Here is a 24,913-nt window from a genome sequence, read left to right on the forward strand (position 1 = left end):
CGACTTAATGCACTTAGAGCATTTTGTGTGGGGACACACATGATCGACTGTATAAAAACGATTTCTAAAAACGACTTCTATAAATTCGACCTAATTTCGTAGTGTAGACATACCCTAAGTGTAAATACATTTTTAAAATACAGCCATGTTTTATAGTTGCTTGTATCTATTTCAAAGAAAATATTTCATGTGTTACAGAGAAGAAAATGAGGGTCAAAACCAAAAAAAAAATTTTTTTTCAAATTCAGAGGTATTATTTAGAGTTATTTTCAGGGTGGATAAAAATCAATGATTTAAAAAAAATAAAAAAAAAAAAGATTTTTTTATAAAATGCTTTTTGAGGAAAAAACCTATCTAAAGATAGTTGTAATTAAGATACATTATAGCTCAAAGATATCTCATCATGCAATAGGGATTATAAATTCTAATTATATAGTATGACACAATATATTCATGGAATGTTTAAGAAAAGTTTTGTAAAGAAGTTCCAATAGTTCACGGATTAGGGACCCAATCTTATGGGGTTCCAGGGGCTTCTGTATAGATTATTTAGGTTAATCTTTCTATTTACCAATTAAGACTCAGTGCTCAGTCTAGAAGATACCATCAGAGATGCTTAGTTTTGCAGTTCTCAAACTGTGGATGTGTGTCTCTAGAGATAACATGCTTGTTAACAGCAAAAATGTTTAGTTAATTATCTAACTAGCTAACTAACCTACCTCAACCCTCTTGCCCCTCTGCAAATTTGTGTACACAGAGTCAATCCCTTACCTCTCTCTAAAAGTGCAGTTTCAAAAGTTAAATTAATAGAAGATTGTTGTGGGCACAATAGATCTGGACAAGGAGAAGAAGTCTGGAGATAAATGTGGGAAGGGAGGGACAGGCAACAGAAACAAAAGTCAAACTGTTTGAGCAGCATATTCCAGAAGTCTTGAGGTTTTATTTTAAGTTTCTCACGTTGACCTGGCTGACAGTCGAATAAATTTTTTTTTTTTAAATATTTCATTTAACTATTTTAGTTAAAAACAAACCTGATTTTAAAAAACTTGAATGTTTAAATTCAAAAAAAATCTTATGCTTGTTTTGTTAAAATATTATATGTTTGCTGTTGAAGAAAAAAATCTAGAATACATAACGTTGCTGTTTTAATTAAATAAAACAATTTAAGTGTCTGTCTGGTGATGTTCTCCTCCTAATACAGCAGGGCAAGAAAATCCTCCAAGTATTAATGATTAACTTGTTCAATTGGAGATAGTTCACCTCCCAATGACTTCATAAATATCTGCTTCAACACTTGCCCCATACGAAGGACCAATTTTTACTCAGTTATTACCTCATACGACTACACTGTGACATCAAATCAATAGCTGATTTAATTCATAACAGGAACAGCAATGCAATAAAATAGTCTGCAGTCATGTAAACATTTCATTAGGTAGTAGTCCACAACCTCAGAGGGGACTCTTGAGAACTGTCTGAAGCTGAACTGTCTTAGGATAGGTCTACCCAAAGACTTTGTACCTATGTAACTATTTAAAATATAATAATAATCATACCCCTAACTGAAATAGTTATACAAATGCAACTTCTGTGGATTACCACATCCCTACTGTGGATGCAGTCAAATCAGTTTAGCCTATTAGCTATATTGGTATAACTGTACAGTCTAAACTGGGGGGAGCGGGGTGATTGTTGAACTCTCTTAACTACACAAGTATAGTTAAAGAAGTGCAGTGCTTGCATGTAAAACTCTGTAGATTCTTGAATTCTCTCAGCAATACCACCACCTCTTACTCAGTTCCCCTCCCCACCAATTCTCTTAGCTCTGTTTATATACTGAAAATCAATCCACATTAAACCATGCACGCACACACAAATTCAAATGTTTTTATACTATGGACCCTATTTTTTCTTTTATAAAATAAAATGCTTATGAAAGATGCTAAGTTGAAGTTTTCCCCCAGAGAACAGTACAGTAAAGGCAGCAGCTGTGCCCTCACTGTCTTGCAAATGTAACAACCTTGACCACTTTTACAGATAAGAATATAATTCAGTTTCTATGCAAATTAAAATCCTTTGCAAAAGTTAGTCTCTACAGAGAAGCCAACTATAACACTTCTCCCTATGTAACAGAATAAGAATATCAGTTCATGTCATATGGCTCAAATGAAGAGTTTTGTTTGCTATTGCAGTAATATGGATTGCACTTGGAACTTGCATTCTAGAGACAACCTTTTTATCCCATCACTAGCTCAGGGGTCGGAAACCTTTCAGAAGTGGTGTGCCGAGTCTTCATTTATTCACTCTAATTTAAGGTTTCGCATGCCAGTAATACATTTTAACATTTTTAGAAGGTCTCTTTCTAAGTCTATAATATATAACTAAACTATTGTTGTATGTAAAGTAAATAAGGTTTTTAAAATGTTTAAGAAGCTTCATTTAAAATGAAATTAAAATGCAGAGCCCCTCGGACCAGTGGCCAGGAACCGGGCAGTGTGAGTGCCACTGAGAATCAGCTCGCGTGCTGCCTTTGGCACGCGTGCCATAGATTGCCTACCCCTGCACTAGCTCCTTAAGTTATCCAGTCTATAACACATTTTGCTTTTTTAAAAATTACAATATGCTTTTCAGCAGAAATGTCTGAAATAATCATTTTTTAAAATATGGCCAAAAAATCCCATAAAAATCCCATTGATTTTCCAATTTTGATCTCGATAACATATTTGCAAATTGGCTTTTATATAAAGTTTCAGGTTGTTTTGAAAGTGTCATGGATTTATCACAGAAAGACCAACAGACAGTAGAGGAATTTGAATATTCAGTAGCCTGAAGAGTTGAGGGTTGATGTAGTTTTTGTCAATAACCTGCACGATTAGCCCAACGCGTGCTCCCTCTCCCCACAAAAACAATGTTATCAAGTCTAGTGTTCCAAGTACAATTTAAAGTCATACTAAACAACCCTTACCATACAGAAAAGTGAGATGGTACATTCTACATAGAAATAATAACTGATACTTTATATGATGCATTTACGCTGAACCACAGTTAGATTCATAGTATGTACAATCAAAGGTAAAAAACAAAAATTTAAAGTCTCCTTACCACTTGCTGTGCAATGTTGACATTAGACTGTCCAAACGTTTTTGGCAGGAGCTGTTTTCCAAGTGTATTTACTGTAGAAGGATGAACAGCCACTAATGAAACAACCCCTAAAACAAATAAATACAAATTTCCAGGTCAGCTTTGCTTCTTTCAGTAAATCTAAATTCATATTAATATCAAAGCACATAAAATTCAGTGAAAACTAGTTTTCAATAGGCATCTAAACAAGCATCAAAAACAAATTTCTGAAGATGTATATAAAGACACCCTACGTATGAAAGTATATACAAGTATATTAGTGCAATATGTTTTTCCTTCCTGCTTACAAACACACAGAAAATTAAGATTCCCAGTATGCCCTCCCAATCTTTCTCTGCTGTGGACAATTGATGCTCCGTGATCCATAAAATCTTCCGATCTTTTAAAAAACAAAATACCCCAAAACCCACTCTCTCCCAGCTCACAATGTAGTACCAACAGGTGGAGTTGTTCATAGAACTGACTGCCTCAACACAGCAGTGTCTCATCTCTGCTCAGAGAAGCAAAAGGTTCTTCTAAGACTCTCCCTCCAGGCAGAAAGCTTTTTCCATTTTTCTCTATCCTTGATATGTCCCTTTCTCCCCCTCCCCTCCCCAGCAGGGAGGGGATTTTTGAGAACAGGAGCCCGCAAGAATTTGGTATTTGAAGAGAAAAAGCTCAGCAGAGTAGCAAGCCCAGCTAAAATTAAAGGGGCTCCTTCCTGCTCAGCTGTGCAATTTTGTAGTGCCTCACCCCACTCAACAACAAGGTAGTAGCCAAGCCATTAGCTATTTAGGGCAGAAATTCAGCAGCAGAAACTGGCTTTGCATAATCTCCAAGCCATATATTCCTAGCTAGTCAGTGCTTCAGGCTAAGGTGAAACATGGGAGTCAGCCGTTGCCGCAACAGCAACAATATGCAGGCAATCCTTCAAGTGCTTAAGGCAGTTATGTGGTTGATACCTGACATTTTGGAAGCAACAACCCAGAGGTCCTTGGCTGTTTTATTTATTTATTTATTTATTTTCAGTTGACTGGGGTGAAATAAAACTGTTCTAAGTATGCCTTCTAAATAAATATTTAAAAAAATTGAACATTAGTCAAATGGACTTTCAAAACTGAGAAAGTCTCCACATAAATTTTACTTCATCCATCATAGCATCACCCCACCTGAGCTCCACTGGACTTGTAAACAAGCAGTGAAGCAATTACTCCTTTTCCTGAAGATTTTTTGAGTGTTTATTCAAGACCAATCCTGGTAGGAAAGAGAACATACAGGTTTCACCCAATACTGGTTCTGTCTACAACTGACAGTACTATCTCATTTCTGCATGGAGTCCAAGCCTTTCTGATAGGACAATGGAAATCCTAAGAAGAAATTTCGACAAGGAAACTGTGCCCATGTGCAATTCTGCCTGTATCCACCGTGTTACCTATACTGAGTAGCACTGAACACTTGACATTAGTGGGAATTTAGTGGCCCAGAAACTCAGTCTTTTGGATGCATACACGTGCCAGTTCAGCATACCTGAATCTCCAGGTCAGAGGAAAACTTCTATTCCACATACCTTCAAACTCCCAGATCTACAGCATGAGGCTATTGCCCTGCAATCTCAGTAGTCTTGCCTTCTAGCACATGAATATTCTGGATAGCTCATGGACTTCCCACTCAAATCTAGAAACTACCCAAGAGTCTGGGAATTTCAAGGGATTCTGCTAACTTGATCCTTATGTTGCTTCTGAAAGGAAAATAATCCTTTTTACCCTTATAGAGCACTCCTGCAGAGAGACTGAAAAATCTTGATGTCCCCTTGGAATCTTGCTTTGTTGAAGTCTTCGTTTCCATTTTTTGTATAATAAATGGACAAGTAGATACAAGAAAAATATTCTGTGTGGAAATGATTCATCTGCCATAAAGGCTTATTAATCAGAATTTAATGTTTGTTTTCTGAACTTGGGCATATGGCTGGGGAGTGAGAGGAGCAATCAGTTCTCTGAACAGCTCCACCTGCTACTGCTACATTGTGGAGCTAGAGAGGTTTTTTTGTTTTGTTTAAAAAAAAGAGAGGAACCTCTGTGCTTTGAAGATGAAGGAGGAATGCCCTCTTGTCCATTACAAGTGGTGTACCACCAGGTGCCCACTTTAGAGAAGAAAAGTTACAGATAGTTAGCAGTGGGAAGAGAGGTAAATAAACATTACTTATCACGCACTACTATTGTATCATGTCTATTACTAGGAATATTTTGAAAATAGCTCTTCCCCATTCTCACCAAAACCCAGGTCAAACTGCAAAGGCTGGCACTCTAGCTGGAGAAAAAGAATATTAGCACAACATACTCATATGGGCATCTGAAAGGAAGAAAGTTCACTCTTCAATTTGTCTCTCCCAAGTGAAGCATACGACAATGTCACTATGGTTAGCCCACCTACTCCACACTCAAACATCTTTCTACTTCCAAATAGTTTCATTAGTATGAACTAGGCTGTATATGCACCAATTGCACAATATTTTTCAATAACAGATGTATGGAGCAGAAATAATTTTTTCCTAAGTCAACTTTGCTGAAAAAAAACAAGAACATTACATATTTTAAGTTTAAAAAGGAATTCTACTTACTACTAATTTGGTTTCTCAAACCCTCCACTACATCAGTCTGGTCACTGGGTACAAGACCTTTTACCAATGAAAATATATAAAGAGGCACACTTGTCTCCGGTCACTTCATTACTATTAAAAAATTAAGAATCTATTATAAGACTCCAAAACAGTACGGAAGGAGGACTGGGTAAATGAATCCATGCAAACAATCATATTGAAATGTTACAATTACTATGTAAACTCCCATCTCCAAGAGCATGTGGATCCCCATTCTTGTAGATTGGCAAGCGGTCCCTAAACCCAAAGATGACGGGGTTCTGAGAAGACTTGACTGAATGATTGCCAGAATCCCTCTAAATAGGATATATACCATCGAAGAGATCTAGGGAGTAACGTGTAAAACTGTGGATAAGTCTAGGCAGCAGCCTTGCATAACTCAACAACAAGTAACAGTTACATTGCACAATTTACACCTGGTAAGTGCCCTTTTCACATATAAACGATGTGGTCTAGCCTCCCTAGTCACGAATGGGGCTTGGGAAAGAATACCAGTAGACTAGAAATTGGAAACCTCTTCTGACAAGAACTTGATGTGGGTGCAGCACCACCTTATCCTTACAGAACACTGGACATAGATCAGACATTAATATCTGAACCAGGCGAACACTTCCAACTGAGGAAGAACCCAGATTGTTTAAAAATACACACACACACACACACACACACACACACACACACACACAAATACAAAATAGAGAACAAAAAGTATGACGAAAGGTCAGAATCTTCCAGTCTTGATGAGATGGAACCATCCCTTCCATTTCACAGAAAAATAGATTTATTTTAGATTTCCTTTTCAGGCTTCTAACAGTAATCCCACTCCAAGCTGCTCGACCAGCGGCATCCAGGCTGTCAAATGCATGGAACTTGGACTGAGACCTCGCCTGCATCTGGAACAGATCCACTGGACCAGGAGTTCTCAAACTGGGGGTCGGGACCCCTCAGGGGGTCGCGAGGTTATTACATGGGGGATCACAAGCTGTCAGCCTCCAACCTAAACCCTGCTTTTCCTCCAGCATTTATAATGGTGTTAAATGTATAAAAAAGTGTTTTTAATTTATACCGGGGGGTCGCACTCAGGCTTGCTATGTGAAAGGGGTCGCCAGTACAAAAGTTTGAGAACCACTGCACTAGACTTGGCAGAGGGAATGGACAATCCACTACCAGGTCCACCAGGACACAGTAACAAAAAAATCAAAACACACATCATCAGACAAGCCCAAACAGTGCTATGAGCTGTGCTTGATACAGGGTCTGCCTACACTACAAAAAATTATGTTGACTTAAGTTACATTGACGTGCACCCACCTCACTAATTAAATTGCTTTTGTATGTCCACACTATGCTCCTTGTGTACAGGGTGCACGCCCTCACCAGGAGCGCTTTCACCGATTTAACTCAGTGTGGGGCATTTTGGGGCAGCTTCTGAAAGGCAGCAACAATCAATGTAAGCAACACAGTGTCTACACTGACACTGTGTCAACCTAAGCGCTACGCTTCTCACGGAGGTGGAGTTATTAGATCAGCGTAGGGGGCAAGTTACATCGGCAAAAGTTACATTTTAGCATAGACGCTTGCAGAGTTAGGTCAAAGGAAGCTGTCTTGCGCCAACCTAACTCTGCAGTGTAGACCAGGGCAGGGTCTGATATTCTACAAAATCGTAAGAATCTGATGAATCTGAGAGACTACATAAAGGAATGCCTGGCTCCATTCCAAAGGAATGTGTCTGAAATCTGACTCCTCCAGACCCTTCAGCAGAACTGATCCACATGTGATACTGTGTTTCAAGGCAAGAAAGTTCATCTGAGCTGTTCTTCACCTGGAGGAACTCTGTCCTGCCAGCTGCTAAAAACGCACAATTACCTTCCAACTGTGTTGGCCATTAAAATCTGAATGGAGCCCTTTAGGAGAGGTAGGAACATCTGTGACAATTCAGACACCTCAAGGGGAGAACAGGGGATTTGAGCCGCAAAGAATAAGCAGTTGAATTAATTGATTGTATGCAACATTATTATGCTATAACTATGCCGAGTAAGGTCTTTCACGAAAGTCTAATGTTTTAAACTTAATAATCATTTGATACATAAATCCATAACTATACTCTGTATGTATGTTTGTGTATATAGAGAATTGTGCTCATAAACTTCAGCTCCAGCAGGCACCCCTATAATAAAGAATGCCTAGACGAGGCTGCTGGTGGGCGTGAATGGTGCAGGGTGTCTGGGAGCTGCCGGAGCTCTGGGTCCCTGCACGGCTCAGGTCGGCGACGGGAGGGGGGGGAAGCTGCTGTGGCAGCAGCTCAAGACATTCCGGCACTAGGCAGAGTGCCGGTGGCTTCGCGACATGGAGGGGCTGCAGCAAGGCGCCCGGCTCGGACCGCGGGAGAAGAAAGTGAGGGACGGGAGGAGGCGCTGCCGCTGCCTGGGCACAGGTGCTTCTGCTGCTCCAGCTCTCCGGGCGGTGGGGTGCAAAGTGCCCCCTGAGATTCGCCGCCCGCAGGGGATGTACCGGCTGCTTGGTCTCCGTTCCCCATGCGGAGCCGGCTCCTAGGTTGCGCTGGACTCAGCTGGAACCAGCAGGAGCTGGGCGCCCTGGCGCTGTGGGGGAGGAGGAGGTCACTCATCAGAGGCACCTGGGCAGCCAGGTAAGCACAGATCCAATGAGGCGGGGGGCGGGGCGGGGAGAGGGCAGGGACCGACCGTCCACTCCCCGCTCACGTCCGAGACTCCAGCCCTCCTGGAGCTTCCCGCGCACCTCTCCCCTCCCCCTCCCGCAGTGTCATGGCTTCCTCCGAGGTCGCTCGGCAGCTGGTGAGTCCCGCCCAGGGGCGCGTGAAACTTTCTCGCCTCTTCTCTCCCCCCCGCCCTCCAACCGCACCCTAAAGACTTCCTTAGCCGAGCCGCGCCTCTCCCCCCAGACCAAGCCCCTCCAAGGGGGGGGCGCAGCGTGGCCACAGCGGGGCTGTAGGAGGGGGGGTGGAAACGGAGCGGGCGTGGAGCGGCTGTAGGAGGAGGAGCCAAGCGGGGGCATGGCCAGAGGAGGAGCCAAGGGGGGGTGCCTTTTTTATGTTTGCTCCCCCTGCACTTAGAACCTGGCTACGCCACTGCCTGCAAGGAGTAACTAGGCTAGTGGAAGCCAGGGTGAGATTTTGTGCTTGTGGTCAGGGATCTGAGCCATAGCAGCACAACAGTAAGGCACTCCATGCTTACAGGATGTGGGTGATCCCCAAAATGTCACAACTTCTTAAATATCGGACAGACCATTTTCAATTCTAAAATAGATTACATAGTTTGGTCTCCTCCTGTGTTCAGAGGCCAGGGATTGCTAGTTCACTGAGATAAACTGTCCATCCTAGTCCAGCAGCAGCATTGCAGATGGTGGAATTCGGTTTTACACAGATTACTAAAGCAGAGTATACTTGCAAAGTTTATTACAACAAGGAAAGCACAAGTGCAGAAGATACAACAATATAGCAGAGGCCTATGAGCTATTGTCAGTCATCTCTGCAAAAGTCTAAACAAGACTCTGGCCACAGGACTGATATGTAAAGCCCTGCACAGATATAAAATTTGTTTCCACATCTGATCCACAAAAATGGTCCACAAATATCTGTGGCTATAAAATGGATATCCATGGATTTGCAGGGCTCTACTGATATGTGCAAGAAGTCTAATAGGTTGGAGTATATCACTGAAGCTGAAGTCATTTTGGGTAAGGTCTGAAATCTGTCTTGCAGGAAAGATACTATAGCAAATCTGGAGTCTAGAACTACCCCTATGCACCACAATTTCTGTCTGTGGGAAAACAGACTGAGGTTGACATCAAGACACAATGACTGAAACAGCTGGCAATCTGTCTTAACAGTAAGGTGCAGAACCTCTGAGAGGAGAAGTCTTACTTATCAGTCTTAGTATTGACATACATGAATACTCAAGTATTCTCATATGGGCTGCCGTTACTGCCAAGCATCTGGTGAAAACTCTTAAGGGTTATGGAGAAACCAAATGGCAGGATCCAATAATATGCAGTGTAGTTGTTGCTCTGTCAGTTCCAGGATATTAGAGAGTCAAGGTAGATGAGGTAATATCTTTTATTGGTCCAACTTCTGTTGTCTCTCTCACAATCAGAAATTGGTCCAGTAAGAGATATTACCTCACCCACCTTGTCTTTCTAGGATCCAATAAACAGTAACATTTGGGAAACCAACAAACCAACCAATGAGACTTTCCAATAAGTAGGGTGAATTGCAGTAAAGAATTACAAAAGCCGATTTTGTAGACACAAGAAAGAAATGATGATTACCAATATCCCTATATGGAATTTCTACCACTCCATTAAAATGTCCAATTTACATTACTGGCCATTACTGCTTTTTTTGAGAGAGAGTATTAACAAGAGTGTAATGCATAACCCCTGTATTGTTGATGGACCTATGCTTTATCTTCCCTCCAAACGGGAGCCACAAACTTGTAGAGAAATCCCTGAAAGAAGAATTTTTGGGGAGAGCGAGGGTGTGGAGGAGAGATATGAAGGAATTCCAGCACGTCACAAGGAAAAAAAGGAGTCCCTTTACCCTTTTGGGAAAGTAATCACAAACTAAGCCAGTTCAAGATTCTCAACCTGCCCATCAAAACTGATGCTTAGACAAAGAAGTGGACAAAGACTGTTAGAACCCGTCCTTCTGTTTTAAAGATATCAGCAGTTTCCAAGCAGGACTCTGGGAGCAGAACTGCTGGAAAGATCTTGGTCTCTGGGATCAAAAGGTGGCATTAGGTCTCTTCTGCAAGTACACAGCCTAGAGATTTCAAAGAAGGTCTTCAGTTTCTGCAGAACTACATCTGCCTTCCTACTAAATAAATCTGGCCTATCAAATGACAGACCTTTCCAAAGACCAAATCCTTTCAATCATGCAAATCTCTGCGCAATAATGGGTGTTGTCACAATCTTTCTGCAATGCTTAAGTGGCCTGACATTAGATGTGTTGATACTTAGTTATGACCTCAAACTCCCTTCATAGCATCTTCAAAATAGCTGATCATTTATAAAGAGCCACTCTATCCTAGTTCAGGAAGTTGTATTTGGCTAGCATGTCTGGTACATGACTCTGCATTTGTAGGGTAATTGATGAATACAACCTCTTGTCCATACGCAGTGGCACAGGACCTAGCCAACAGAACTGAAAATGGGAATTATGGGGAGGGTTTTTGTAGTGTTCCTATTCCCTCCCCTTGTTGACAGGGGTTTAATAGGGAAGACTGACAGCTAACGAGGCAGCAGCAAGAGCGTGACGAAGCACACATTTTCTGTAATATTTTTATGAATCCTATGTGTGCCTCAGTTTCCTCTGTATTTCACATGGCTACCCAGTGGGGGGCGAGGAAAGGGAGGACAGTTGTTCTCAGGGCAGGCAAAGGCCTGCTCTACACTACAAAGTTAGATCGACGTAAGCCACCTTATGTGCATGTCTACACTTAAATTTGTCTCCCACCAATGCAAGTGTCCTGGTGCACATACATAGTAACACCAGCTCCCCAAACAGCATTGAGCCATGGTCAACGTACGGAGGTCAACACAGCAAATGTAGACATTACTTATGTTGACCCTAATAGTCCTGCAGCAGCTGTCACACAATGTCTGACACTTACCACTCTGGTCACAATTGTTAACTCTACTGTCCAGGGGTCACACAGACCTGAATCACCCCTCACACTCACCCTAAAACTCCCACAAATTTTTGAAATGACTTCTCCTGATTGTCCAGCTTGGTGAGCACACCTCTATCCGTTCTCCATCATTGTAACTGCCCAGCTGACCATGCTGATTACATCCTCCAGGAACGCTCCGGCATGGAGGAGACAGGAGATATTGGATCTCCAGGGCTTTGGGGAGAAGAGGCAGTGCTGGAACAGCTCCAAGCCAGCCACAGAAACATCAACATCTACGAACAGACTGCTTGGGGGGGGATGCAAGAGAAGGGTACGACAGAGATCAGCATCGGTGCCGTGTGAAAGCCAAGGAACTGTGACAGGAATGCCAGAGAGGCCAACAACTGATCTGGTGCCGAGCTCCAGACCTGCCAGTTTTACGAAGAGTTGTATGCCATACTTGGCAGAGACCCCATTACCACCATGGGTACCTCTGAGGAGGCCAAGTAACAGACCCATGCCATGAACAGCGAGAAGCAGCAGCATGGGGGACAAGCAATCAGAGTATCCAGCTGTGCTGCAAGTCAGAACCGGATTTTGACTCCACTGAAGTTCAGCCAGTCCCTGCAGTTGAGCATGGGCTAGCCTGATGCAGGGGAAAGAACTATGGTAAGTATGTAAATAAGTTTCCAATTACAGTGATGGCACCCCCAACTTAGTCAGACATTCATCAACTTTTCATTAATTTACCCATGCTACAATACGTACAACGAACAGAGGCAGAGTTACCTGCTTTTCAATCACCTATATAGTTAGGTGGGGGAGGGGCATGCAGAGCAGTTTGTTTGCATACACAGTGATACGGTGACCATAGGTCCCGCTTTGGCTGGGACAGTCCCTTTTTTAAGCCGTCCCACCTGTCCTGACTTTTTTGGCAAAAGTGATAGTCAGTTGGCAAGAGCAAATGGGACAAATGCCCACTTGACAAAAACTCAGGGCACGCACCCCTAGAGGGGCACAGAGGAACGTGCAGGGGGAGAGTGGCAACTCCAGACCTGCAGGGCACAGGGCTCCAGTGATCAGTGACACCAGCCACATGGGGGGTTGGGGGAGGAGGAGGATTCGGGTGAGCAATGATCCCAGATGCATGGGGGGGAGAGGCAGGACTCAGTTGACACAGTGATGCCAGTCCCACATTGGGAAGGGCAACAGGGCTTGGGCAAGAAGCAATGCCAGCCCCATGCAGGGAGGGGCAGCAGAGCTCAGATGAGAGCCCTGTGCGGGGGGAGAGGCAGGGCGTGGGCCAGCCCTGGGGGCAAGAGGGGAAAGGGAGCAGGGCACAGGACAGCCCCATGTCTGGGAGGGGTGGGGGAGAGGGAACAAGCCAGCACCCCACACAGGGGGGCCGGGCTCAAGTGAGCCCCGCGTGGTATCCCATTTTCCCTCTGGCAAATATGATCACACTACACTGGGATGCCCGTTGAATCTTCTTGAGAGATCATGGTGAAACTTCCATGGAGGTACACCACAACCCTCTCCTGAAGGTATCTAGTAGGGATGGCAGCCTTATTGCTTCCTCCAGGGTAAGAAAACACGTTCCCATGCCAGGTGGCAATAACTTTAGCTGGCACCATTGCAGTAAACAGTGGCATACAGGGCCGGACTGATTCAGGACCCCAGCAGTAGCTGTGTGCTCTCTCTCTCTTCCTTTGTTACCTCAGGAGTGAGCTATCAGCAACCACCACCAACTACGGAAAATGGTGCCAGTATTCAGTGCCTTTGCCCTACACACATTTTCATGCAACCGAGCAGTTCCCTCCTCCTCCTCTACTCCTGAGGGAATTATTTGCCAAAAATTAAAAATTATGCACACAATATTTTAAAATTCTGCATATTTTATTTGTCAATAAATAAATGTGGCTTGAAATTAGGCAAAGGTTTCAAGCCATCAGAGGAGCAAAGGCGTAAATCTACTCAAGGTATGGTAGTGAGACATGTATAACAGGAGAGTGGCGAGCATTCCCTTCTAGAAACTACAGAAAAAGAGGACAGTGACACAGCCATAGAAATGGCTGATGCTGCAAGGAGGTACCCAAAAACAGGTGGCATCAAGGAATATCCTCAGAGGCATGATCTTTCTAGGCACTTAAAACCAAGGAATAGGATGACAGCTGACTTGACGTTTTGATACAACCACATAACTGCAAAACCATCCATTACATCCTGCACGCTGCCAAGAGTCTCCGTTCTGCACAGCAGGACATGGATTAGTGGCCCTGCACACTTGCATGACAATGGCCCCCACATTGGATTTTCCCACTCCAAAATGACTTGCCCCCACTATTAGGCTACTCTTCCATCAGTGTCAAAATTTTCACTGGGACTTGTTTAAGGTGAGAGTACACTATTGCAGGGGGAAATAATGCAGATAAATACTGTTTGCACCATCAATCCTTACAAACAGCACAACATATCCAAAAATACTTGAATCATGTAGCACTCACTTGAGCTACTGATGTACCAGTATTCACTGTGGGACCCACATACCATCTGTACCAAAATTCTTGGTATGGATCAATGGAGGGACACACATATAGTCTAGTATTTTAGCCTAACTGCATGGTAATGTATACGTTTTTATATAATTTATGCAGTAAGCCACAGTGTAGTTGGGGGGGCTAGAGGATTTGGGGGGGGGGTGTATCGATTTTGTTTCTAAGGTAAACTCCCAGAGTCTACTTCAATTATTCTTTTGGTCATTCTGTCTGTGGGACAGAAGGGGAGGAAAAGAGTATAAGGCTACATCTACATTACAGGGGGAGGTCGATTTAAGATACGCAAATTCAGCTACGCGAATAGCGTAGCTGAATTCGACATATCGCAGCCGACTTACCCCGCTGTAGGGACGGCGGCAAAATCGACCTCTGCGGCTTCCCGTCGACGGCGCTTACTCCCACCTCCGCTGGTGGAGTAAGAGCGTCGATTCGGGGATCGATTGTCGCGTCCCAATGGGACGCGATAAATTTATCCCCAAGAGGTCGATTTCTACCCGCCGATTCAGGCGGGTAGTGTAGACCCAGCCTAAGAGTCAGCCCCACACACCTGACAAAGTAAAACCAATACCACCAACAATATCAATAAATCAGAGATCAGACACAAATTAGTTCATGGATTAGGGCATTACCAAAAAACCCACAACCCTCACCTGAAATTCCAGTGGAACCACAGATGGTGGGTGGAGTTGGGAGAACTAGCTGAAGGAAAGTGGATGCTGGAACAGCAAATGGGAGGCTCTAGGTGGACACTGGATTAAGTGAGATTTTGTGGGAGTTAGGGGCCAGTCTAGATAGGTAAAGAGCAGTAAGAAGTGGTGGCCCAAACGAGGGAACTGCAGAAACAAAGGCAGAAAGGTGGCTGAGAAGAGAGACAAATTACACCTTTCAGAGCCAAGTAGGGCTGACTGCCTTACATATGGCCAACCCATGTGGCTACTTATCTAAGGCAAGAAGGATTCAGTCCAGACAGAACATTAGGGTTTGATATTTCTTTTTCTACGAAGCACAACATGCTATGTATCTAATAGAGTCAACTATGCTCTATACATGTACTAATATATCAGCTGATCTTCCAAAGGAGGCTGCTGGTATATAAAAGCAGATAGGCTAAGGTGACACATTAAACTATAAGCCCAGAACCAGTTTAGACATTGCGAAAGAGAATTTCCTGCAATATCCAGTATGAACTTCATTAAATTAAGGTAAACCTGATTGAATTAAGTGTATTACCTTTTTTATTAGTCCACTGTATTAAAAATGCAATTGGTAAAAAAGAAGAAGTTACTCACCTTGTGCAGTAAGGATGGTTCTTCGAGATGTGTCCCCCTTATGGGTGCTCCACTGTAAGTGCTCCACTGCAGGTGTGCCTGCGTCCCTACACTGATCGGAGAACTCTGGTAGCAGTGTCTGTTCAGACCAAGCATATGCCACTCTTTGCGTGCCACGAGGCTATCCAGCTTGTGTAGTCAGCCCCTCCTCAGTTCCTTCTCTACCACACAGTCCAGGATTGTCAGTAAGTAGAAGGGTGGGCTATGGAACACCCATCTCGAAGAACCATCATTACTGCACGAGGCAAATAACTTCTTTGAGTAGCATTCACTGTAGGTGACTCCCAAGCAGCATCCATCACGGGAGGCTGAGACTTCAGAATCGGGTCTGTTATAGATGACAGTACTGTGGTACCAAATCTGGCATCTGCAGCAGAGTCCCCCAGGATGGCACAGTGTACTGCAAAGGTGTGGGCAGATGCCCAGGAAGCCGCTCTACAGACTTCTGATATATGGATACCCCTGGAGAAGGCGACGGAAGAGGAGACCAATCTCGTAGATTGTGTGCATATTGAAGATGGGGATGGTAAATTGAGCTCTGTTACCAGATGCATATAGTTCAAGACCCATTTGGAGAGTCTTTGAGCTGAAATCGCAGCACCTTCTGACCTATCTGCAATAGAGAGGAAGAGGCTCAGTATTTTCTAAAAAAACCTGTTGTCCTGTCCAAATAGAAGACCAATGCTCTCCTCATGTCACGCATATGCAGGATGGCTTCTCTATTATCCTGATGAGCTTTAGAATGAGAAGATGGAAACTGGTCCATAAGAAATGTGAATTTCACCTTGGCCGTGAACTTCGGATGTAGCATCAGAGCAGCTAGCTCCCTTACCCGTCTCGCCGAGGTCATGACAACCAAGAACACACTGTCTTCATTGAAAGGTGAGTTAAGGAACAAGTGGCCATGGGTTCAAATAACGGTCTAGTTAGACCTTTTAACACTAGTCTGAGATCTCACTGTGAGATGTAAAGTCTGGGTTGGAGAAAGAGGTTCGCTATGCCCTTGAAAAGCCTCTTTGTAGTCAGGTGAGAGAATTGAGTATCCTTCTACCTGCTGGTGGAAGGCTGCAATTGCTGTTAAGTGGACTTTTAGTGAGCTAACAGAGAGCCCCAACTTCTTGAGATACAAGAGACAGTCTGGGACTACTGGTAGGGTGGCTGTATTCAGGGCGATGCCTTTGGGCTGGCACCAGATTTGAAATCTTTTTTCCATTCTTATAGGTAAGTACAACAAGTAGCTCCTTTCCTACTGTGCAATAACACCTACTGTACCTCTTGAAAGCAAGGTGTCTATGTGTTGTAACCATGGAGCCAGGCTTTGGGCTGCCACTACCGAGAGGATCTTGGAGAATACTGAGGGACGATGGGAGGCTGAAAGGGAGTACTCTGTACTGGTAGTGGTCTTGGCCTAGTGTGAACCTAAGGTAACCTCTGGCTCAGTAGAATCGAAATGTGGAAGTACACTTCTTATTGGCTCTCGGCCCTTGACCTCTCTCTTTTCTCTAATGCTGGAATAATAGTTGATAAAGAGACCATCTTGAAATTCTGAACCTTGATAAATTTGTTGAGTGCTCTGAAGTCTAGTTTGGGTCTCCAACCCCCCCTTTTTCTTCGGTATCAGGAAGTAGCGAGAGTAGAAAACGTTGCCTCTTAGATGTAGGGGCACTGGCTCTATGCTGAGCAGATGGTTTATATCTTGACGTAGCAGGCTCTTGTGAGAAGGGTCCCTGAAGAGGGATGGGGAAGGCTGTTTGGGAGGTGGCAGGGATGGAGTACCCATCTCAGATGATCTCCAGCAACCAATTTGTCGGAGATTCTCCGTGCCTAAGTGGTATGGGGTGAGACAGTCTCCAAAAGGATGGGTAAGGTTTTCCGGTATGAGATAATAATGAAGGGAATGTTCAGTGGCTCTCAAACTTTTTTTACTGGTGACCCCTCTTACATAGCAAGCCTCTGAGTGCGACCCCCCCCTTATAAATTAAGAACACTTTTTTATATATTTAACACCATTATAAATACGGGAGGTAAAGTGGGATTTGGTGTGGAGGCTGACAGCTCACAAAACCCATGTGTTATAAACAGACAGTTATGGGTTAATGCCTCTTTTACCTACAAAGGGTTAAGAAGTTCACCTAGCCTAGCTGACGCCTGACCAGAGGAACCAATGGGGGGACAAGATGTCTCAAGAGGAAGGAGGGAAGTTTTTCCTTTGTTCTCTTCTTTAAGTTCTGTGCCGGAGTGAAAAGATCCAGGAATCAACCAAGGTAGTGAGTATTAGAGAAGGAATAAATTAGCTTATGTTTATTTCCTTTTGTGACTTCTTTTTGCAATGGGGGGGGGGATCAAATTGGGTTTTCTTTTGTGTACTTTAAGTTTTTTTTGCCCAGAGGAAAATCCGCTGTATTTTTGAATCTGTTGTCTGTGAGAATAGCTTGCATGCTAATCTCATAGAGGTATTCCTTTCACCCTTTTGCTTTAATTAAGTCTTTTCTTTAAAACCTGATTGATTTTTCCTTGTTTTAAGATCCAAGGGGTTTGGATGGGTGTTCACCAGGAAATTGGTGGAGAAGTCTCTCAAGGCTACCCAAGGAAGGGTTATAGTACTTGGGAGGGAGATATTTTGGGGGGAAGACAGAGTTCCCAAATGACTCAAACGGTTGTTTAAACGATTTGGTGGTGGCAGTATACTGATCTAAGCTGGTAATTAAGCTTAGGGGTTCTCATGCAGGTCCCCACATCTGTACTCTAAAGTTCAGAGTGGGGGTGAAACCTATGACACCATGTAATAACCTTGAGACACCTTGAGGGGTCCCAACCCCCAGTTTGAGAATCCCTGTTCAACAGGCACTTTGACCAACCTGTGAAAATTGCTGCTTTAAGGTGGAAGGTTCAGAGGAAATGGGCTGAGATCCTGACGTTTTCAGTCTGGGAAACCTGGACTTCTTCCTCTGGGGTTCATATGATGTCTGAGATATATATTGTGATGAGTGAGGTTTGAACGGTGGCTATGGCTATACTTTCCTTTGTACTCAGGTGCACAGATCCCGAGGGATTGAAAAATGGCCCTGGAATCTTTTAACATGTGAAGGGAGGCATCAGGTCTTATCAGAGAATAGCTTTGTCCCTTCAAAAAAGTAGGTCCTCCACACTCATTTGGACCTCATTTGGGAAGCCGGATAGATGAAGCCACAAGACCCGTTTCATCATAATGGCAGTTGAAATCGAACATGCCGCCGTGTAATGCCGCAGCCGCATCAACTGCAGATTTGGAAAAATGTCTTAGCCAACAATCGGCCTTCGTTGACTGTAGCCTTGAATTGCTCTTTATCAGAATCAGGAAGCTGCTCAATAAAAACTGAATTTCACATAGTTCTGATAGTTGTATTTTGCCATTAAAGCGTCATAGTTTGCAATGCAGAACTGAAGAGTGGCCAAGGAACATGCTTTCCGGCCATAAAGGTTCAAGTGCTTCTAGTCCCACTCATAAAGGGATGGATTTAAACTGGCGTGGTGCTCCTCTGAATTGACTGTATCCACAATAATTGAATTGAGAAGCAAACGGAAGAAGAGGAATTCTGTGTCTTTAGCTGGCATGTAATTTTTGTCGGCCTGCTTGCCTGTTGGTGGGACCGACACATGGGTCTGCCAGGAGTGCTTCATTTATAGGGCCCTAACAAATTAGCTGTGAAAAATGCATCACAGATGGCGAAATCTGGCCTCCCCTGTGAATTCTGGCTAGTGTGTGTGTGTGTGTGTGGTGGGGGGGGGGGGTCGGGTCAGGGCAGTGCCATCCTTACTTCTGCGTTGCCTTCAGAGCTGGGCAGCTAGAGTGTGGCAGCTGCTGGCCAGGAATCCACCTCCTGGCTGGGCTGAGGAGGGACAGGACTTCCTCTGCCCCTGCAGGGGTCGTACCCACCTCTGGAAACCTCCCCAAGCAGCAGGATGCTCTCCAGCTGCTGCCTGGGAGCCCAGCTCTGAAGGCAGCACTGCCACCAGCAACAACACAGAAGAGAGTGGCAATATCACATCATGCCACCCTTACTTCTGTGCTACTGCTGGCAGCAGTGCGGTCTTCAGAGCTGGGCTCCTATCCAGCAGCTGCCACTCTCTGGCTGCCCAGCTCTGAAGGCAGTGCTGCCATGAGCAGCAGCACAGAAGTAAGGGTGGCAATACCGCAAGCCCCGCTTACAATAACCTTTTAACCCCCCACTCCAACAACCCACTTTAGGGTCGGGACCCCCTCAGTTACTACACAGAGGAATTTCAGATTTAAATATCTGAAACTGTGAAATTTAAGATTTTTTTTAAAGTCCTATGACCGTGACATTTAGCAAAATGGACCGTGAATTTGGTAGGGCCCTACTCATTAATAGGGAGGGCCACTCTGGATGAGGTGGAAGAATGTATAAAGGCATGTTACAGAGAGATGCCATGGATATTGCCATTCTCCCTCAACAGTAAGGTAAGGTGCTCTACAGTGTTCTGGCAAAAGGGCTTTGCAAACACTTGCACAGCCTAATTCACTTGTGCTAATGAGGTGAAATGTCCTGGCTCTTGTTTTTCCTCCCCTAAAACAAGAGTCTTTTAGATTTCCCAAAGGCTTTGGTCCTATCTAAATAGCTAATGATGGCTTTATATCCAAAAACATGTACCCTGCTTGCCCTAGTGAACATCAACTCAAATGAAATTAAGAGCTTTTGTGACATCCTTACCTCCTTCTCTTTTTGGAAGATAGCACAAGGTGCATTGACCATCAAGGTCTGTATTTTGGACACCCTCCTGGCAGAGGTGAGGGCTACCAAGAAACTTTCAGTGAGAGATGGAAGAGAGTGCAATATCTCAAAGTAAGGGTATGCCTACACTGGCAGAGTTACAGCACTACTCAGAGAGCATTGAAGGGAAACCGCTGTTGTGTGTTCACACAATCAGCTGCCTGCGCAATAGCATGTTCACACTTGCGGCACTTGCAGCGGTATTCGGAGTGGTGCACTCGGGGCAGCCATCTTACAGAACACCTCCTTCCCTTTTACCGCTAAGAGCGGTGGGAAAGTGGAGGGAGTTGCATGGCATCCTGGGTCCTGTCCCAAGACCTCGTGATGCATTGCTTCGCATCCCAGCAATCCCTGTGCTTCTGTCCGCATTTGGAGCCATCTTTCAATGGTTTGTGTACTGCGCACCCTGCCTCCTCGGGCTGCAGAAATGGATCCCGAACTGTGGACCAGTATGCTGCTCGCTCTCACTAATACATCACGAGTGGCAGTGGAGTTATTCCTTAAACTACAAAGCCAAGAGGAGTACAACATTGATCTACGACACAAGATTGCTTGTGGCATTCACAGAGGTGCTGACCACAGTGGAACACCGCTTTGGGGCTTGGGAAACAAGCACTGAGCAGTGGGAATCACATCGTGATGCACATCTAGGATGACGAGCAGTGGCTGCAGAACTTTCAGATGAGGAAAGCCACATTCATGGGACTGTGTGATGAGCTCTCCCCAGCCCTGTGGCACAAGGACATGAGAATGAGCTGCCCTGCCACTGGAGAAGCATGTGGCAATTGCATTGTGGAAGCTGGCTACACCAGACTGCTACCGATCGGTCGCTAACCAGCTTGGAGTGGGAAAGTCGACAGTTGAACTCATGTTGATGGAAGTCTGCAGGGCCATTAATTGCATTCTGCTCCGAAAGACTAATTCTGGGCAGTGTGACATTGTAGATGGCTTTGCACAAATAGGCTTCCCTAACTGCAGAGTGGCAATAGACAGCATGCATATTCCAATTCTGGCACCAGACCACCTAGCCACCGATTACATTAATCACAAGGGGTATTTCTCATTGGTTCTCCAGGCACTTGTGGATCACTGTGGGCATTTCACAGACATTAATGCAGGCTGGTCCGGAAAGGTGCATGACGCACGCATCTTTCAGAACACTGGCCTGTTCAGGAAGCTGCAAGCAGGGACTTTCTTCTCTGAACAGATCACCGTAGGGGAAGTCGAAATGCCTATTGTGATCCTGGGAGACCCCGCTTATCCCTTAATGCCATGGATTATGAAGCCACACACAGGGCAACTTGATAGCAGCAAGTAGCGGTTCAACAACAGGCTGAGCAAGTGCAGAATGACTGTTGAGTGTGCTTTTTGGCTGTTTAAAAGCCCACTGGCGCTGCCTCTATGGGAAGCTGGACCTGGCCGATGACAATATTCCTATGCTTATACCCATGTGCTGTATGCTCCATAATATTTGTGAAAGGAAGGGTGAAAGTTTCACTCAGGGCTGGACTGCAGAGGCTCAGCACCTGGAGGTTGAGTTTGAACAGCCAGAGATCAGGGCTATTAAAGGGGCGCAGCGCAGGGCCATAAGGATCAGGGATGCCTTGAGGCAGCAATTTGAAGCTGAAAGGCACTAATATTTATTGCTATGTCAGGAGTGCAGTGCTTGTAATGCTAGGTGGCGATTGGTGCAGACAATGCAATATGTGGGTTTAACATAATTGTATGTTGCTTTGCCAGGCTCTTTTTACTTTCAATAATAAAGATTGCTTTCAAACCAACACAATTCTTTTATTAATAAACAACAACCGGAGGAGAGAGTCAAACTAAAAAAAACACCCATCAGCTGTGAAGGGGATGGGGGAAGGGAAGGTCCCAGAAGGAGGAGGGGCCCTGGGATGGCTAAAGATTTCTGTATGTCCCGGGACCATATCCAACCTTCTCCTTTGGAGTAAAATGCAGCGGGTACTGTACTTCAGCAGGGCCAAACTGCAGAGGGATGGGTGTTGAGTGCAGTGAGTAATGAGAGTCCGCATTATTGGACTACAAGGGGGGAGGAAGGAGTGTAATGCCGAGGGTGTAGACTGGAGCCAGGAGGTTGATAGGAGTGTGTTGGCGGCGTCTGGGAGGGGGGAGGGGGGGGGGAGCATGGGAATTTTGCGACAGCGGTTGTAGGGGAGGGTGGGTGGGTGCAGAGCTGCTCCGTTTGAAGAGTTAGTATCGCCTGGAGCTTGTCTGCTTGGCGCTCCATAACCTTTAAGAGCCTCTCCATGGCTTCATTCTGACATGCTGCGTTCTCCTTTCGGTCTCTCTTCTTGTTGTCCCGCCACTCCTTCAATTCCTGTTTCTCTGTAGCAGACTGCATCATAACATCACACAGAAAGTACACCTTAGTTCTTCTTGGCCGCTTTCTAATTCTGCGCAGCCGTTCAACTGCCGATAACAAGGAGGGAGGCTGGGCTCCCACGGTCATCTCTTGAAGTTTAAAGGCAACATTTTACAGAAGCAGTATTGTTTGCAACACAGAGCACACTGATTTGAAATACCACCAGTACTTACACTAACTGGCTGACCTGAGGCAAGCACACATGAGTACAAGACCCCCAAAATGGTGAGTAGTCACAGGGGCAGGGTAAATCACTGTTCCCGGACCCTGCTGTACACTGGGCACATGGCTCTTGGGGAGAGCCAGCACTGCAGGGGGGGGCCTGATCATCATTCCTGTCCCCACACTTTCCACAGGCTGTGTTCATTATGGAAGATATCTTGCTGCTGAGGGTGAGCAGTGAATCAAGGGAGAGTCTCCTCCAAGACTGCAGCTTCCGCCCTGGCCCCTATGCGGCCTGCCTGTGTGCAGCAATGGTCCCCCCTGATGACACAGTGGTGTGGGAAAGTTACAGTTAATGGGGCAAATAACAAAGCAGCTCTGCCGAAGAACCTGGGGCAGCGGATTGCCCAGTATCTCCACAAGAGTTACGTGGATATCTGAGGGTGATTCCTGTGAAGTGAGGGAGTCAATCAACAATCTGTTCCACCGCTCAGACTAGGCATGTGATGGGAAACAAGCCTGCTTTCTGTAACCCTCTTGCACCAAATAACTCGCTTCAGCGATTCCCAAAAATCAAAGCCACTTACTAGGGGCCTTCTCTCCTGTTTGTGCTTTGCCAACATCCAACAGCTGTGACTAGCTAGCCTCCTCCGGGGTAGAAAAGAGCTCCTGGCTGCATGCATCTCTGACCTCCAAGTCACCCTCTGCCTCTGGGTTCCCCTACTCCTCCACATCCTCATCCAAGATTTCCTCCTCCTGGCTTGGTCCACTTTCGACTAGCATGCGAGCCACTGAAGTATCCACAGTGGTCTTTGCAGTGGGGTCCCTGCCGAGTATCACGTCCAGCTCTTTGTAGAACCAGCAGCTCCTGGGAGCAGCACAGAAGTGGCGGTTTGCCTCCCGTAGGTAGGAGTTCTGCAGCTCCTTTACTTTGACCCTGCACTGCAATGTGTCCCGGTCACGTCCCCTTTCTGTCATTCATTGTGAAATTTGTCCGTAGGTATCATAATCCCTACATCTGGAACTGGACAGCCTCTTCTCCCCAAATGCTGATGAGGTCCAGCAGTTCGGCCTTGCTCTAAGCGGGGGATCGTCTGGTGCGTGGAGCAGGCATGGCCACCTGGAAAGAGGCACTGAGACCACTGCACGCATCACCAAGCAAACAGGAAGGGGACTTTCAAAATTCCAAAGGAATTTACGGGGTAGGGATGACTGTTGGTCACCGCAGGGCAGGGCAGTAGAGTTCAAACCGATGACCAGAGAAGCAAGAACAGGCATTGTTGGACACCTCCCGGAAGTGAAATGCAGCGCTGTAAATCGACCATAGTGTCTACACTGGCACCGCAGCAGTGTAGTCCCAGTTCAGAAAGAGGTATGCCTCTTGTTGGGGTGGTTTTTTTAAAGCGCTACAACTGGGCAGTTTCTGTGCACTAAGTGGCTTGGCAGTGCGTAGACCTCAGGAGTTACAGCGCAGAAAGCTGCTTTACTGCACAGAAACTTGCCAGTGTAGACAAGGCCTAAGTATCAAGGGTCAGCAGGCTCTTTGATCAGAGGGTACAAGTTCTGAAAGGTCTCATCAACTGCTTCACCAGAGGATGGGGCAAAACAGTTTCCTCTAAAAGAAACAAGGTAAGTAGAAAGGCCACTAGATGCCATCACAGTTGCTAAAGACAGCTTCAACATTAAAGAGCAGAAAAACCAGAAGAGTTGGAACCAGATGAGAGAAGGGATCCAGCCCATTTGAACAAATCTTTTGAATTAATTCTACTTGGCAACAGTGCTTCTTGTTGAGGGCTTACTGGATTCCAACAGGAGTTTCTTGATCTCTTCAAAGAAGTGTCAGTCACTACTATAGAAATCTATGAGCCATTCTCTGTGGTAAAGAGATCTTAACACTCCATAGGCTACTTTGCCATACTACTGCAACAGGTCTTGACAAAAGATAAAAACCCACAGATCTGAGCACTAGGTATATTGCATCCAGGCTAGTGTGATCAATCATGCTGACAGTCTTGATAAACATTCCCAAGGACATTGGGGATCAGAGAGAAGGCTTCATCCCAGTTCAAGAGATGTCTGTCACAGACTGTGTCCCCCTTGATGCTCTCAAGCAGAATAGCAGATACAGCATCCTGACTTGTAGTTGACCCAAAAGGCAAAACTCAAATGTGCCACCTAAGTTTTTAAATGACCAGATATACTGGTCAGCACCTTTCCACGGAGGTTTGGTGTTTGTTGGTTGGTTGTTTTTTTGTTTTAAATTTACCCTCCATTAGGTGAATGGCC

General features: G+C 45.1%; 1 protein-coding gene across 7 annotated transcripts in view; it reads right to left on the reverse strand.

The window, feature by feature from the left end:
* Positions 1-24,913, reverse strand: part of TFDP1 (transcription factor Dp-1) — a 121,075-nt gene that overhangs the window by 58,731 nt on the left and 37,431 nt on the right. For all 7 annotated transcript variants that reach the window (XM_054011019.1, XM_054011005.1, XM_054011035.1 and 4 more), the window contains exon 4: positions 3,103-3,209. In XM_054011019.1, the coding sequence (XP_053866994.1) occupies positions 3,103-3,209 (107 nt within the window). The remainder of the gene's footprint in view (positions 1-3,102; positions 3,210-24,913) is intronic.

Source organism: Malaclemys terrapin, chromosome 1, assembly GCF_027887155.1.
Source record: "Malaclemys terrapin pileata isolate rMalTer1 chromosome 1, rMalTer1.hap1, whole genome shotgun sequence".
NCBI lineage: Eukaryota > Metazoa > Chordata > Testudines > Emydidae > Malaclemys > Malaclemys terrapin.